At 39.6% G+C, this 16,403-nt stretch overlaps 1 protein-coding gene across 1 annotated transcript; it reads right to left on the bottom strand.

The window, feature by feature from the left end:
- Positions 1 to 871: 871 nt before the first annotated feature.
- ttc21b (tetratricopeptide repeat domain 21B) lies at positions 872 to 13,886 on the bottom strand. The gene is made up of 29 exons (XM_063887320.1): positions 13,711 to 13,886; positions 13,309 to 13,438; positions 13,090 to 13,200; positions 12,823 to 12,989; positions 12,579 to 12,701; positions 12,087 to 12,244; positions 11,533 to 11,617; positions 11,286 to 11,384; positions 10,983 to 11,175; positions 10,800 to 10,897; positions 10,389 to 10,589; positions 9,929 to 10,058; positions 9,690 to 9,847; positions 9,181 to 9,405; positions 8,655 to 8,893; positions 6,359 to 6,431; positions 4,700 to 4,810; positions 4,481 to 4,619; positions 4,178 to 4,284; positions 3,793 to 3,981; positions 3,488 to 3,598; positions 3,313 to 3,394; positions 3,061 to 3,211; positions 2,815 to 2,976; positions 2,533 to 2,728; positions 1,978 to 2,202; positions 1,725 to 1,845; positions 1,564 to 1,631; positions 872 to 1,485 (listed from the first exon to the last, which is right to left on the bottom strand). The coding sequence occupies exons 1-29, from the start codon at positions 13,732 to 13,734 to the stop codon at positions 1,408 to 1,410; spliced, it is 3,954 nt and encodes a 1,317-aa protein (XP_063743390.1). The 5' UTR covers positions 13,735 to 13,886; the 3' UTR covers positions 872 to 1,407.
- Positions 13,887 to 16,403: the final 2,517 nt, after the last annotated feature.

Genomic DNA, 16,403 nt, shown 5'->3' with positions numbered 1-16,403 from the left:
GCAGTGTAGCTTGGCGTTTGTGCTGTAAAACAAAAGCCTAGTAGCCTATTTGACAAAATCACTTCTGATGTATGGTTGAAAACCCTCCTGGTAGATGCGTTAAAGTGGACTGCAGTCACTTTGACTTCAGGAGTATTGCAGACTGTTCACGGAGATCCTCAGAATCAATAACGGTGCCATTAATAGGATTTGTTCAACTGGTCATTCACTGGGACAGTTGCTGGGTTACACATAAAGCAGGAACGCGCTATACCCCACACACATCCCACCGCATCCAATCAGGCTCTCTGAGAAAACAGCACATCTTGCACACAGCTTAAATATATGAACGTGAACACAAACTATAAACGCACATGGTCCAGCGCGCATTAAGAAAAGTTACGGGTCCTTTTGCATGGAAGCGAATCTGACTACATTATTAATCACATCTAGGATACCGTGAATACAAGTTTGCAAAAGCTGACACTCACCAGCTGTTCATCTAATCCTTTGATTTCCCAGGTTCGCCGCAGCGGATGGTCTTCATAAAGAGTTGGATGCTTGACGGTGTAGAGACGCGGATCCAGCCGCAGGGAGCCTGCTCCGCTACCCACTTTGAGTTCTTTCTGCCTTTGACTTGCACAGTGACTCCATCTGTAGTGACTGTGTTCCCCAGCACTTCCTATTCACGCCAGGCATCCACTTTATTATCCATTAAAATGTTCACCGTGTCCTGCTTTATTCCCACTCACGCTTGTAAATGTTTGTCTATGTGGCAGTTGTTTGATGATGTAAATTGTCCATTCAGGATGTGCCTTAAATAAAACGGTTCATGCCCTTCTTAATGCATCAGTCGGATCTTTAGTAGAAAAGAGACACATAAAAGCCTACGTCATGTATCCAAATCATTTTATTATTTAACTATATGCTTATTTTACAAATATCCACACCTATCTGCATACTAATCATATTATGAAATAGATGTACAGATTAACTGTTAAAAGTAAAATCATTAAGTCCTGTATCAAATTGAGAAAATAGGTTGTCTTAATATAGGGGAACACACCATTTAAAAAAAAAAAAAAGATCTTAAATGTCGTCCTCCACAACTTTTTCATAAAGGCATTGTAAGGAAAGAAAGAATGATGCTTTCAACTGAACACTAGGACACACTAGGATGGGTCAAATGCAGAAAGTACATTTCCACTCTGTGGGATGATCAAGGGTTCCTTCATCTCCTACTCTCTAAACCCTAAAATTACATTTACATTGCAATGTGTTTTAGCCAGGATTAATACAGATAACCAACATTTTTTTGATCTGACAGTTGAAGCTAAACCATAAAAGAGGATTCAATCAAAGTAACTAATTTTATTGCAGAAACACTTTCTCCATAATTCACTCTCTCACACACACACAGTTCCAACACTAAGATCTCAGGGCCACTCGAGCTTTGTCCAGGATGTCTTTTCTCATTCTCGGATAATTTGGATGAGCAGCCAGAACCTGTGGACAGAAGCAAAGATTATTAGCAGTGTAAATACAGATCTTATCTGTCAAACTGTAAACACCCAGGTATCTCACCTTATGACATACATCTATGGCATCAACATGCCTCTTTGCCTTTAGGTAATTGAAAGCAAGCTTGTATCCTGAAATGAAAATGACATGACATGCATGTTAGAAATATAGTTTCTGAAATTGCTTTGGTCCTTTTAAATATAGCTGTATTTGTGTGCACAAACCAATAGTTGGGTTTGTCCTATTTCCATATTTCCAAGCCAGTTCATAGTTGAGTGCTGCATCACGGAACGCCTGCTCTTTTTCCATTATGTAGCCAAGATATTCATAGGCTTTACAGCATGACTGTGAAAAAAAATGTGCAATTGTGATCATAAGACATTTACATAAAATACAGCCTCTGCATTACAAAGTCAGGCAAATCTCCAAACTAAGGGGTAGATGTTCTGTGTGTATTGGAATGATTTTCAAACAGACCTTGTTATGATTATGGCATCTTTTTAGGAGGTCCCCGGCCATGTCATACTTTCCTGAATGGATGTAGATGTCTGCCAAGAGCAGCCAGCTCTTCTCAAACTCATCGGCGTCAACGATGTTCCAGTTCATCTTAGCTATGCGTTTGAGCTGGTTCCTGGCTCTTGGGGTTTGCTTCAGCATCATATAAGCTGTCGCCATGGCCAACAGTGCTGGCACGTGGTCTTTCTGAATTGAACCAGAAAATCCTGGTTAGAGAGGATGAACCGGATAACAAATCCCCCACACTGCCTTCTTTCCATTTGTTTACACTGAAACCATAGTGATTTCCCTTCAGTACACTTAAATGTTATTATAACATTTCAATAAAAACGACAACCGTACAACATAAACCATACGGATGACATTCAAATTCAGCTTGATGCATGTGCAGTTAACCAAACCTTTGACTGACATTAAGAGGGAATTTAAATGAATGCACAGCTCCTGGTTTGCATATATTTACACAGGGGAGAGTGATGTAACTCATGTGCATAGTCTGGGGCATTTTTTTCTTACCTCATTGTTTGCAATCTCTGTGAAAACACCGAGGGCTTTCTCTATATTAGCCTTCTGTTTAGTGGCCAAAAAGCAGTAGTTCTCCAGGATGCGTAGCTGTGTGTGTCCTCCTGGAGTCTGAGGCTTTAACTCCTTCAGCAGCTTTTCGGCTGTTCTCACAGAAAGCTGTTCCGACTCCTGCTTCTCTGTGGAATTCCTGGTAAGAGACAAAGGCGAGATGTTAGGTGAGAGTCTGTGTGTTTATTTAGGTACAGTATATAGTATGCTCTTACTGCCACTCACCCAATGTCACCATCTAAGTTCTCAAATACTTCTCCTCCCATGGTGTCATTGTCAGGGTTTAGGTAGATTTCAATCATGTTATAAACAGCATTTTGACCCCAATCATTGTCTTTCCGTGCTTTGTTGAAGTGCCACAGGGCCTCATTAGGTTCTCCGGTAAACCTGAGCAGCAAGCACAAGTTAAGTCACTAATCTTAAAACTGATGTTGCCATATAATTCAAGGAAACGCTCCCCCAAAAACTTACCAAAGACAGAGTCCTTTGCAGTAGTTGAACCCAGGGTCAAACTTAGTTCTGGAAGAGTGTTTTTCTGCCATATCAAGAAATCTGGGAACTTCTTCCAACTTCCCGGCCCTCCTTAACAATTCAATGAGACGTGACAGTGTTGGGTAGTTGTCTGAAAGAGACAGGTGTGACTTATTATGCTTTCCATTTAGAAAAGATCAAATCATCTATTCACATTCACCACAAATGTTTTGAAATGGGTCTCTAACGCACCGGGTTTTCGCTCCAGGAGTTGTTGAAAGTGGAAAACTGCCTGTTCATAGTCCTGCTTCCTAAACATAATGTCAGCCATCATCTAACAAAAAAAATATGTAAGGAAAAATGTTAATGATTTTGTAACAAAAAAAGGTGATGATCAAAACTGTGGGAAAAGACAGGGAGAACAAACCAGAGTTGCATCTTCATTCAACTGATCGTTCTTCAAAATGATGCTGCATTGATCGTGGCACGCATCAACATCATCTAGAGTGAGGTACAACCGTGCCAGCTCCAGCATCACCTAGGAGCAGGAAGCGGATTCACTTGACAACATTCTTGGTTAGGTTAGATATCTCCGAGCTTTCTCATAGATTAAGCAATCAACCATGATCAGAAAATGTCACAAACACAAGCACCAGATTCTAAAAGACGCCAGTGCTTGTAAACCGCAGCTGCAGTGAGTACACAGGACGTTTTTGATTCAGCTGCACTGACCTTGCGATCAGTCTCACAATACACAAGAGCTTCTTTGTAGAATTTGACCGCTCTCTCATAGCCCCTCTGACTTGTGTAGTGTTTAGCGATCTCAGCACAGATCTCGGCAGCAAGCTGCTTCTGCATGGGGATGGCGTCAGGTTGCTCCAACTGCACCCGCTTCAGCACCTTGGCTTGTACATCTCTGGCCTATAAAGAGCAAAAAGACAACCTTGTTTATTTCAAAAATAACTATATAAAATATATATATAACATCCTGCTTATCATGTTAATCTTGGGCTAAGATCAATACGTTTTGACTGGAAATAATCACACAAAATAATGTAATACTAAATGTGAAAACATGAAAAAATCTCAGAAACGCCACGTAGCTGAAACCACGTACTTTCTGTAGGGAGAGCAAAGCTTCCTCATTCTTGTCAACCTTGTTTTGGATCTTTGCCAACAGGACCAGATAACGGCAATTATCTGAGAGTGCCTGCAGTTCATTCACTGGGTAAACAGGGAAGAAATGAAAAAAGGCGACAAAAGATATTAAACAACTGAAAACAGGAACATTTGGTTATATTTTCTTTTCATCTTTGCATCAGGTTGTTAATATTCAGGGCATCATCCTGACTGGATGCATTTGGTTTGTGTTTGACGTCAGGAGTTTGCTGTGTGTGAAATGCTCTGACATCTTAAGTACCTGACTCATTAACCAGAGCTTCAAGCAGGACGGTCTCACAGCGCTGGTATTGCTTCATCTTCATCAGCAGCTCGGCCAGGTCGTAGCGCAGGAAGTTCTGCTGCTCCGTCTTCAGGGCTGCTTCATAGTAATTTATTGCCTGTGTGAAATCAGCCTTGTGTCAACACTTGTGTTCCTTTTGCGAGTGGATCCTGTTTATTTTTTCTGTATAAAACATACCTTGACGTAGTTATGAGTCTTGACCAGGGCTTTTCCAATCTTGCTGGCTAGAGCACCTGCTTTTGGGTTTTTCTTCAGAGCTTGCTCATAAACCTCAATGGCTTTCTCAGGCTGAGGACAAACAATCCCACGGTGAAAGGAGTCACAATTCGCTGTTGTTTATTCTGGTAGCTTGATATATTTCCGTATTTACAAATTGTTGTGAACATGGGGTAAACCCCTTCAGGCTAAGGATAAGATGTTGGGAACACTTGATAAGGTTTCAGATGTTTGAATTGGGAAGATCTTTTTTAGCCTTGAATGACGTCATCTTATCTACCATCACAACCGGAGTATGTGTCAACAGGCCTAAGAATGTTGTCTGGCCTGCCATAAAATCAGGCAGGTGAACAAACCTCGTTGATTCACTAGGATGAAGGCACAATGTGTCCTTTTCCATTGTAAACATTGGTTTTTTTTACAAGTATTAGGGACGAGACAACTCAATAGTAATGTAGTTCCTATATTAACTAAAAGTATTTCCCCCTAATATTCTGGGTTGGTGTATGAATGAGATAATCATTTTTCAAAAAATATTTCTTGAGTATTGTCAAGTAGCAATTATTCCTGTTTCCTCTTTTATATAGCCCAAAGTAAATGAATTACTGTCATAATCTATTGTAGTTCCCTTCATTACTTTTCTGTTAAGCTTCTGTTTATAGGTGGATTGCTGCTAATGAGCCCTTGTGAAATTCAATGCAGTGAGTCATACTTGACTCTCATCAAGTCAGATTTAACAGTTAGCCCCCCTCTTCACTGTCTACACATTACTTCTTCTCTCATTTTTGAGAAATCAACTTCAAAACTAGTGAATAATTTCCCATGTTTACACTAACAAATCATCGATAAAACTTTACTTAAACACTGCCAAGAGGGACAGTAGATTTGTTTAATGTGTGTCAGTCCTGGGAGAGGGATCACTTCCCTGTTGCTCTACCCGAGGCTTCTGCCATTTTTTCCCAATTAACTGTTGGTTTTCTTTGTAACTTTTTCATTGTCCGATGTGCTGCTCTAAGCACAGAGGGCTGAACAACTGTAAAGCACCCTGAGACAAATGTAAAATTTGGATTTTGGGTTATATAAATAAACTTTGATTGATTGAAAAGCATCCTCATAATTATTCAGTTTTATCATACCGCTTTCGACTACAGAACATGGTTTGTAAAAGGAAAATCTGTTTTGAAAAAAGTAATCTTCTAAGGCAAGACCTTGGTGCTAAACCTCAATACAGTTCCAACACAGCACAGGACAGCACAGCACAGTACAGGGGAAAAGGTCCAACATTGCAAGGCTCCTTTACATTCATTTTAAAAACAGGAATGTAGAAGTATAATGGAAATCAAAACATTCCTGCTTACTTTACAGAGGCTACACATTTGTAAAATTCCTCTATTAATAATCTCTCAATGAAGGACAGCTTTTCATTACACCTTTGAGTTTTTGGAAGAAGTATAAAAGGCTTGACCAAAATGAAACTGGGATGAGAGAACACATCACAGGAATATGATTATTTGAAACACCATTAAAGCCATTTGATGTAAGCCAATATCCATACAAATATGTTTTTACAGAACTAAAAAGTATCTCATAGGATACAGATGAATCACATTCCCCACTTACTTCTTGAATGTTCATGTAGGCATCACCTAGCAAAAGGTACGTGTGAGGGCTGGGCAGCTTCTCCACTATTTCTCTGGAGAAAAGAAAGAGATATCACATCACACATGGTCTACCTCATTATCAAGTAACCAGTATCTGCTGCTTCGGGTAAGTCATGCTTAACTACTGTACATCTCAGCTGCTGATTCATGTACCATCACAGAGCAGCAGAAGACTGGAGGAAACTGCACATTTCATCCCTACTGGATGAATGGCTTCAGTACATTTTTATCAAAGTCCACTTTATTGTCAAAGTTTCCACATGTGTTATACATACAGTCCCACAGTGCAAATGTAAAAGAACATATAACATAAAAAGGTAAGAGCCTAGAAAAAAAAGGGTGGGTAAAAAAGGGTATACAAAACAAAAACTAAGTAATATATACATACAGTGGGGCAAAAAAGTATTTAGTCAGCCACCAATTGTGCAAGTTCTCCCATTTAAAAAGATGAGAGAGGCCTGTAATTGTTAACATAGGTATACCTCAACTATGAGAGACAAAATGAAAAAATCCAGAAAATCACATTGTAGGATTTTTAATGAATTTATTTTCAAATGATTGTGGAAAATAAGTATTTGGTCAATAACAAAAGTTCATCTCAATACTTTGTTATATACCCTTTGTTGGTAATGACAGAGGTCAAACGTTTTCTGTAAGTCTTCACGAGGTTTCCACACACTGTTGCTGGTATTTTGGCCCATTCCTCCATGCAGATCTCCTCTAAAGCAGTGATGTTTTGGGGCTGTCGCTGGGCAACACGGACTTTCAACTCCCTCCAAAGATTTTCTATGGGGTTGAGATCTGGAGATTGGCTAGGCCACTCCAGGACCTTGAAATGCTTCTTACGAAGCCACTCCTTCGTTGCCCTGGCGGTGCGTTTGGGATCATTGTCATGCTGAAAGACCCAGCCACGCTTCAGCTTCAGTGCCCTTGCTGATGGAAGGAGGTTTTCACTCAAAATCTCACGATACATGGCCCCATTCATTCTTTCCTTTACACGGATCAGCCGTCCTGGTCCCTTTGCAGAAAAACAGCCCCAAAGCATGATGTTTCCACCCCCATGCTTCACAGTAGGTATGGTGTTCTTTGGATGCAACTCTGCATTCTTTTTCCTCCAAACACAACGAGTTGAGTTTTTACCAAAAAGTTCTATTTTGGTTTCATCTGACCATATGACATTCTCCCAATCCTTTTCTGGATCATCCAAATGCCCTCTAAGCAAACTTCAGACGGGCCTGGACATGTACTGGCTTAAGCAGGGGGACACGTCTGGAACTGCAGGATTTAAGTCCCTGGCGGCGTAGTGTGTTACTGATGGTAGCCTCTGTTACTTTGGTCCCAGCTCTCTGCAGGTCATTCACTAGGTCCCCCCGTGTGGTTCTGGGATTTTTGCGATCATCTTGTGATCATTTTGACCCCACGGGGTGAGATTTTGCGTGGAGCCCCAGATCGAGGGAGATTAGCAGTGGTCTTGTATGTCTTCCATTTTCTAATAATTGCTCCCACAGTTGATTTCTTCACACCAAGCTGCTTACCTATTGCAGATTCAGTTTTCCCAGCCTGGTGCAGGTCTACAATTTTGTCTCTGGTCTCCTTTGACAGCTCTTTGGTCTTTGCCATAGTGGAGTTTGGAGTATGACTGTTTGAGGTTGTGGACAGGTGTCTTTTATACTGATAACGAGTTCAAAAAGGTGCCATTAATACAGGTAACGAGTGGAGGACAGAGGAGCCTCTTAAAGAAGAAGTTACAGGTCTGTGAGAGCCAGAAATCTTGCTTGTTTGTAGGTGACCAAATACTTATTTTACAGAGGAATTTACCAATTAATTCATTAAAAATCCTACAATGTGATTTCCTGGATTTTTTTTTCTCATTTTGTCTCTCATAGTTGAGGTATACCTATGATAAAAATTACAGGCCTCTCTCATCTTTTTAAATGGGAGAACTTGCACAATTGGTGGCTGACTAAATACTTTTTTGCCCCACTGTATGTTAGACACAATCAACACAGTTTGACGGTAGTGAAAGTAGTTCTTTAGTGCAATTTGATTTGATTTGTTTTATGCTTGTGGTCTTCTAAAACCCTACTTTAGACAGAGCTGGATGAAAAAACTATGTCTGAATGTCCTAGTATCGTGTATTTAATCAAGTTTCAGCCACTACTGCTTGGACAAACATTTACAATGCATTAGGTTTCAGATGGAGTACAGCCTCTCATATGTTCAGCCACTATCTGACATATAGATGTGCTGCTCACCTGTAACAGCTTGCATACAGACGTTTCTCTTTTCTGTGGTTCAGATATATGTCTGCCATTTTCTCCTTGGCTTGGATGTAGTAAGGCTGCTCGGGGGTAATGTTTCTGAGCATATTCAGTGCCAGCTCAGTGTCCCCACGCAGCAAGGCCAGGTCCGCATTGGCAATAGTCACACGCAGCTCCTCCGTGGTTCCCGAGAAATCATTGATGGCATCCTGCATCACCTTAGCTGCTTCATGCTGAAAAATCCAAATTATTTCATAAGTGTAAACTGTAATGTTGTCGTTAGGAAATCTTTAAGATTTACCCCCCTCTCAGGTCTAATGTTTTTTTTTTTTTAAAGCCAACCTTTTTCTAAAAATATAAATCTGTGCTCTTGGATTAATATCTGATTGGGAATTGGATGGACCCAGTTTGCAAATATTTGTATGCACAGAGTCACACAGCAATTGTTTTGCTCCACCATGTAACCCCAGGGGGACTCCGTAGCGTCACCTCTACCATAAAGAATACAGTAAAATGTTACCTGTTCTCCATTGAGCCACAGGGCCTCAGCTAACTCCAAGAAGACAGAGAGACAGTCAGCAGGACTCAGCTCAATCTTCTTGTTCTTGGACTTTGACGAGGATCCAGCTCTGCGGACACCTGGAAGACTCATGGCCATCTGCAGTGTCTGAATAGCCTCCGTCAGCTCGCCCATTTTCTTCTTAGCCTGAGCCCTGATCAGATGGTACAACGGATGTTCGCGAATCTGGAATGGACAAGGAGTCACAACACATTTGGAAATGCAATCGTAATAAATCTGTGGTTGAGATCCTGATTATAGTAAGAAATAACATTCACCACAGAAGACATTTTGATCATCCAAACCCCAGCTCAACTGTCTGACTACCTAACTGAGGATAAGCTTACATGCTTCTAAATGTTACAGACAAAGGCACAGAACTTCAATATATTTGCACTTTTCCCATGGGTTGAATAGACCTGAACACACACAGCAGCCAATCATAGTATTCATGTTTATGGGGATCTTACCTCAAAGTTATGGCTGAGGCAGAGCTCAAGAGACTGGGAACACAACGAGAAGTTTCCCTGCAGTAGATGAATCTGTGCCATGAGCAGATGAGCGTCTGCATGAGAAGGACACTGGTCCAGACAATGTTCTAGACTGCTCGAGGCAGCGTCACTGTCACCTGAATAACAGAAAAAGTAACAGAGTTTAGAATAGCACATGCAGAACATGAATCTAAATATATTCAAAATGCAGTGCTCACCAGACTGATACCTGACTTTGGCAAGCAGGAAGACCCCTTGAGGGAGACCTGGAACAATCTTGACCACAGTATCCAACAATGTGGCACAGTGCTGGAGCTGAGGAGCAGGAGGCTGGCCCTGGGCTGGAGGCTGAAGCAAAAACAGTAAACGTTTATTTAATGCAGGGATTTGCACTATAACAGGATGCATCACTTCATCATCCTATGATGACAGCAAAAATCTTTGAGGGGGTAAATGTACAAGAAAAAGCTTGACAAGCAACCTTTGCTTTGGATCAACAAATTGGATCAACCTCATCACATCATAGACCTCTCGCAAATGTATGATAATATTATTTTATAAAATAAGTGTAGCTTTTAATTCTTTGAAACACATGTTAGGTTCTATTGCACTGCCCAAATGTATACGACATTTTAATGACAACTTAAACCGTGTCATTGATGAGTGTCACAGTCGTACCTTGGGAGGACACAGTGCAAGATACTCTTTAACAATCTCTAACAGGAAGTCAGGATTCAGCTTCTCAAAGTACTCCACTCCCAGAGGCAGACCCTGCAGGGTGGAGAAGTGTGTGTCCACTGCATCATTCAACAGATTGGTAACCTCCTCCTGGGGCCGGCGCTTTTTCACTGCGAGAACAGCGCGTAGGTAGAGCAGCTCCTGAGGAGGAAAACGAAAAAATATACTTCAATCAGAAGATATGTAAAAATTGTTAGACACAAGAAAAAACAAAAACAAAAAAACTCATGATAACTAACAGGAAGAAACAGCACTTTAAAAAGATATTAAACCAAGATAAGCCTCTGTCTTAAGATACTGTTACTAAACTAAAGAAATGTTGTTTAGTCAGCATTCAAAAAAAAGCATCACCCCTGATTTTCCAATTGATTGTTGAATCTCTGTTAGAAATTCCAACTGCTGTTCTGCATCATCAATGTGGCCTTCTATCAGCTGGCAGCGAATTATACCTGCGGTGCAAAAATAATGTTAAATATTCAAATATAACAACCTGAGTGTTGAGTAGACAACAGGTTAAACAGTGTAACAACTTACCAGTCAAAGCAGAAACACTTGTCTCATCCAAAGTCATGGCAGTCTTATACCACTTCATAGCCTCCTTGATTTTGCCCTGAAGCACCATCTGGTACCCAAGCTCTGTGGCTAAATCTGAGTCTCCTGATGCCACAGAGAAGGCCCGTTCCACCATCCTGAACGTCTGCTCAATCACTTTCTCATTTCGTCCACACTGTGAGAAAAAAGAAAAACTGTTAATGTTTCATAAAAATAAATCAACCCTTTATAATCAATAATGACCAGACACAAGAAAATTTGAAATAATAATACAAATTGTCTTACAACACGGGTGAAGGCTAGAGACATCCTGTAGAAAAGCTCTGGGTTGTGTGGTTCCAGAATCTCCAAGCTGCTGAGGAGGTTTGAAAGCTGCTTTACCGACTGCCAAGGAGGATACAAAAACAGTTTCTGTAAATTGATCAGTACTGTGCTACAGCTCTATTGTTAATGCCAGTACTTACAGTATTATTAATATTTCCTGCTGATGTGCACCCCAACAAGACAAAAGTATGACCAAGTGAAACATTACCTCAGAAATATCTCCATCTCTACATAAAGAATGTAGAGCCAGCATCCGCAGTGCCTCCAGGTTATTTGTATCCTTCTGTAAAAGCCTGGAATATGACATATAGTGAATGAAGTACATTTCCTACACTTCTCAAGTTGGGATTTATTTGATTATAAGTAGTGGAATATATGATACAGCTGCAGTAGTGTGTTCCACGATGAATAACATTAAAACTAAAAGTGACTGTGAAGTCGCCAAAGGATGTACTGTACTGCATGCGTCCTCTCAACATCCCAGTGAGGGCAACACAGCAGCTTGCTGCAACTTGAGTTATTACTCTCTAGAGGTCCAGAGGGGTCCAGAGGGGCGAGCACAAACAATAGCTTAATCAGTAAGCACTGGTTTGAGGCATCTCGCTAGTGTTTCAGTTGCACTTGAATGCTGAGCCATTTGTAAAGGCAGTCTGTGTTTTCTCCTACGTCCCTGGCTGTGATTACGGATGTTTTTGCAAGCTTGTACTAAGAAAGTGCTGACCTGTGTTTTATCTGGGAACCTTGTAAATCAGTATAATTTACCTGTGTGCTGCATCTATGGTTTGTTCCCAGTCTTGAAGGCTGAGCAACAGCTTCATCTTCTTGATGAGGGCAGGCGAGAACCCAGGGAAACTAACAATGACCTGGTTAACCATCTCCAAAGCCCCGGAGTAGTTCTGACGATATTCATAGTACTGTGCCTGGGGAAGACAAAATGTCACATAGGGATGTTTTGTACACCCAGGCTAGTAGAAAGTACATGAAGTCGAAATATTAAAAAAGTTACATATTAATAATTCAAACAATAAAGATAACCTAAATATATTCGTTATGGTGTATAAAACAGCTGAACTCAACAGTATAAATACATTATCACAGTATTGGCAAGGGACACATAATAATAAGCTATTAGATCATAAATCAATAAGAAACACTAAAAAATAGACAGAAAATATGAGACATGATAGCATTGTAACATATTCAGATTTGGCTGAGGATGACTTTTTGGATATGGATTTGTAATTCCCATCTCACCTTTCCCATCATGGCAAAAACATCTGCTTTTTCTTTCAGTCCCTCATCAAAGTACTTTCCAGCTTTTCGGGCGTAGGCGTCTTTACCAGATGTCACATCTATCCAAGCTTTTAGGATTATACCCTGAACAAAAAAACATTTCACAAGAGTATCAGCGGAAAAGCCAAAATGCCCTACTTGTCGTTACATACACACTAAGACATTGCATTGCAATATTTTAGTTATAATGATGCATTAGACAAACCTCTCTAGAGCCACTGGAGAGTTTGATCATTCTCTCTGTGTACTCCCTTGCTTTATCATTTCGTCCTAATAGCCAAAGAAACATCCCGGCATAGTACAAGCTTTTGGGAGATGCACTTTTCCGATCATCTTTGACCTTAGCATCAAGTTCTTGAATAACTTCTCTGTCTGTGAACAAAAAGACACTTATTAGGATATTAGCAACAAGTGTGACCAATAGTGTTGACCAAATCTGAAATTAATACAAAAAAGGACTGTTCGGGCCTACCAGGATTAGTCTTTTTTTTCTCAGCAAAGACAAGGGCCATTAATGTGCAGAGAGACACATCTCGACTTTCTCTTATTGTGTCCAACTCTATTGAGGCTTCTTGAATTTGATCTGTAGTTAAATATATCATAGCGTAAAGAATGAAATACTGCAACAGAAACACTTGTCCAACCAGAAATAGATCATGATTTTATCTTTACAATACATTTACAAGCTTACCTTGCATAAGGTTGCCGTATGCGTGGAAGAACATGTAGATAGGATCATTGCTGAATTTCCTCTGCGCAGCTGCTGCAGCGTTTACAGCGTGATTGAAATATTTTTCATAGCAATAGCATCTGATCAAAGCCTGTGAAAATACAGAAAGAAGACCCTGTGTTATGACTTTTAATCCAATGTTGTTTCATAGCAGAACAAAGTGGAGCAATATGTAGTATGTAGTTAGCTTCAGAATCCCATCACATAAGTTACTTTCTAACGTTTTAAAAGTACGGGCGAAAAAAGCCACCTATCGTTTATGTCAAACAAGGTTACTTTCTGTATACATTTTGCAGCAATCCGAACTGATTTAGCGTTAGCATGTTGTTTCGAGCCTTGGGATGCTATGATACGTTGGCTTACCAGTGTTGTCTCTTCATCCTCCATCTTGGCTGTGACGTTTAGTGTGTTAACAGTAGCTGACGTTAAGTAACAGCCAATTTAACCCGTGTGCATTGAAGTTTCAAGCATAAAAAGAGTATAACTGCTGTTTTCGTTCTGTTCTCGCCATCTTGCACCCACTCCTTTAGCGTTGCCCGGTAACTTAGTAACGACTACGTTTCATGGAGTATTTATTCTCTGAGATTTGTCTTTCAGGCACAACTTCCTCGCCAGCCGCTTGTATGCCCGCATCTTTAAATACTTTTGCCACATCCAAACGCAAACTATAGTTCATTTTCCTTTAAAATATATCATTCGAAGTATACTTAAAACATTTTGGGACGACTTTTGATGAACAGTTTTGGTCTCTAAGCCTGGTAGTAAGCCTGAGAGACTAAATCCAGGAAATGTATTACCGCAATCCTTTCACGTGAGTCAAGCCAATGTGGCCTTCAAAGCTGCAGGTGGCGCTGTCATCCTTTAACTACTACTACTACTACTACTACTACTACTACTACTACTACTACTACTACTACTACTAATACTAATACTAATACTAATACTAATAATAATAATAATAATAATAATAATGATGATATAATAATAATAATAATAATAATAATAATGGTGACGATAATAATAATAATAATGATATAATAATAATAATGATAATAATAATAATGATAATAATAATAATAATAATAATAATAATAATAATAATAATAATAATAATAATAATAATAATATAATGAAAAAATACAGGACAGACAAACAACCTCTCAGGATCTAAAGAAACAAGCTGAAAAGGTATCTATATCGTGTCATGGTAGATTAAATCTATTTTGAATATATGGAAATGACTTCAGGGAGCACTTTGGTTACACTCACCGAGTGAGGATTATTGTGATCAGTAGGTTTGTAGTTGGAATGGCCTTCCGTTTGACCTACACCCTTTAACATCCTGAGGATATACATTTTTAGATAATAACAACATCTTATCTAATTCTTCTTATTGTGTTACATAAACTATGTTATTCTTCAACCTATAAAAACAAGAAATAGCAGCGTTTTGACACCTATTAACATATCTTTACATAGTTTATCACGTGCAGTGGAAATCATCCAGCCAGTGGTAATTGGAGGCCAGTGTTATGCAACACCATGCATTGACTGTCACGTTATGAACTCTTGATGTTTGCAGTGGTAAGTCCATGACAGGATCAGCCAGTGTCCAGCATGGGTGCAACTGTTCCGAGGGGGAACCTTTCCATGCCTTGTCAAATACTATTTAGCACTAACCCTGGCACATAATCATTACTCTCTGCAGCACACATCAATGGAAGAGTAAACCAGGTTGATATCGAGCTCTGAGCATGAACATCAATGGGAAAATCTGTGTAGGCCTACTGTTCCCATAGCTTTGAATGCATATTGTGAGAGATTATATTAACAGAACAAATATATAATAGAAACATATAATAGATTATATTTATCAATTTAATATCTTAACTTTTTTTGCGTCAATTAATACTTAAACCCAAATTAAATTGATCATATTTTACATAATACACAAAGTATATGGTAGATTTTATACTCAATGTGTTGTACTTAGCAAAGAACAATAAATAGGCTAGTGCATGTGTTGTAGCTCTTAAAAAGAAATGCATTTGAAAACCAATTAGAGGAAATACTGTGGAATATTTATCCCCTGGGGTATTGTGCTATAGCATTCTAATGGCTACATCTATTGAAGTTTGTACAGACCGTTATTGATCAAAGAGCCATGTCCTATAATACAAGCAGCTAACTTCTGCAAACTAATTCTTTTATTGTTTAGCTTTCTATATGTGCTGCTTGAAATTTGATTGCCATGCACTTTTTACACATACATGCATGTATTAATTTACCCGTGTAAATACACAACAGGTTTGTTGATGGTTGAGGATTGCTTTAATCTTACACATGTGCAGTACATGTTTGCAATATCATGACACAGAGAGAGTCTTTGTACAAACCTCTGTTGTATCTCACAAGGTCTTTCTCTAAACTGCTCCATTTGTATTTGTGTGTGTTTTGAGTTACTGAGGGAGTGGTTCACTTGAAACCGTGAGTGTTTATGAGTGTGTATGATTTAGCGGTTGAGATGAAAATGAGTGTGTGAGTGTCTGTATGTGAGTCTGTGTGTCTGTCTATTAGCAAATAGGGAAGGCAGGGGGTACTCCACACCACCTAATCTAATGGGTTTTTCCTCCCATCTATCTGCAGCAAATTAAATTACAGAGCTGTTATGGGTAGCATTCTCAGATTTCTCTTTGAATTGTTTTTTCCTCTGCTCCCCTCCATGCATTCCAGTGTCCCAAGCCAAATAGAAATCCTTTCATATAACATGTCCACATATTATTTTCCAGCTTGCGAGACTGCCAGGGTGGGGACAGTAGACCAACTTCCGACCTTCCACCCTAATGCAGTCTAACACAGGAGCTTGATGTCATGTTGCTGGGCAACCGGAAAGGAGAATCTGCCGAATCATTCTTGATTTACTGGTTATTAAAATAGGCAATCTGTAACCCCACCTGTTGTAATCAGTGGAGCTGTGTTCTGGTTGTAGTCCTACATACAGATAAAGGCTATTTTAATTTTCTCTAAACAGTTACATTTGGTCATGATGTTTCGAG

This window comes from Eleginops maclovinus, chromosome 7 (genome assembly GCF_036324505.1).
Source record: "Eleginops maclovinus isolate JMC-PN-2008 ecotype Puerto Natales chromosome 7, JC_Emac_rtc_rv5, whole genome shotgun sequence".
Lineage (NCBI taxonomy): Eukaryota > Metazoa > Chordata > Actinopteri > Perciformes > Eleginopidae > Eleginops > Eleginops maclovinus.
The sequence above is the reverse complement of the archived record's forward strand: the minus strand, read 5'-3'. Positions and strand labels throughout refer to the sequence as shown.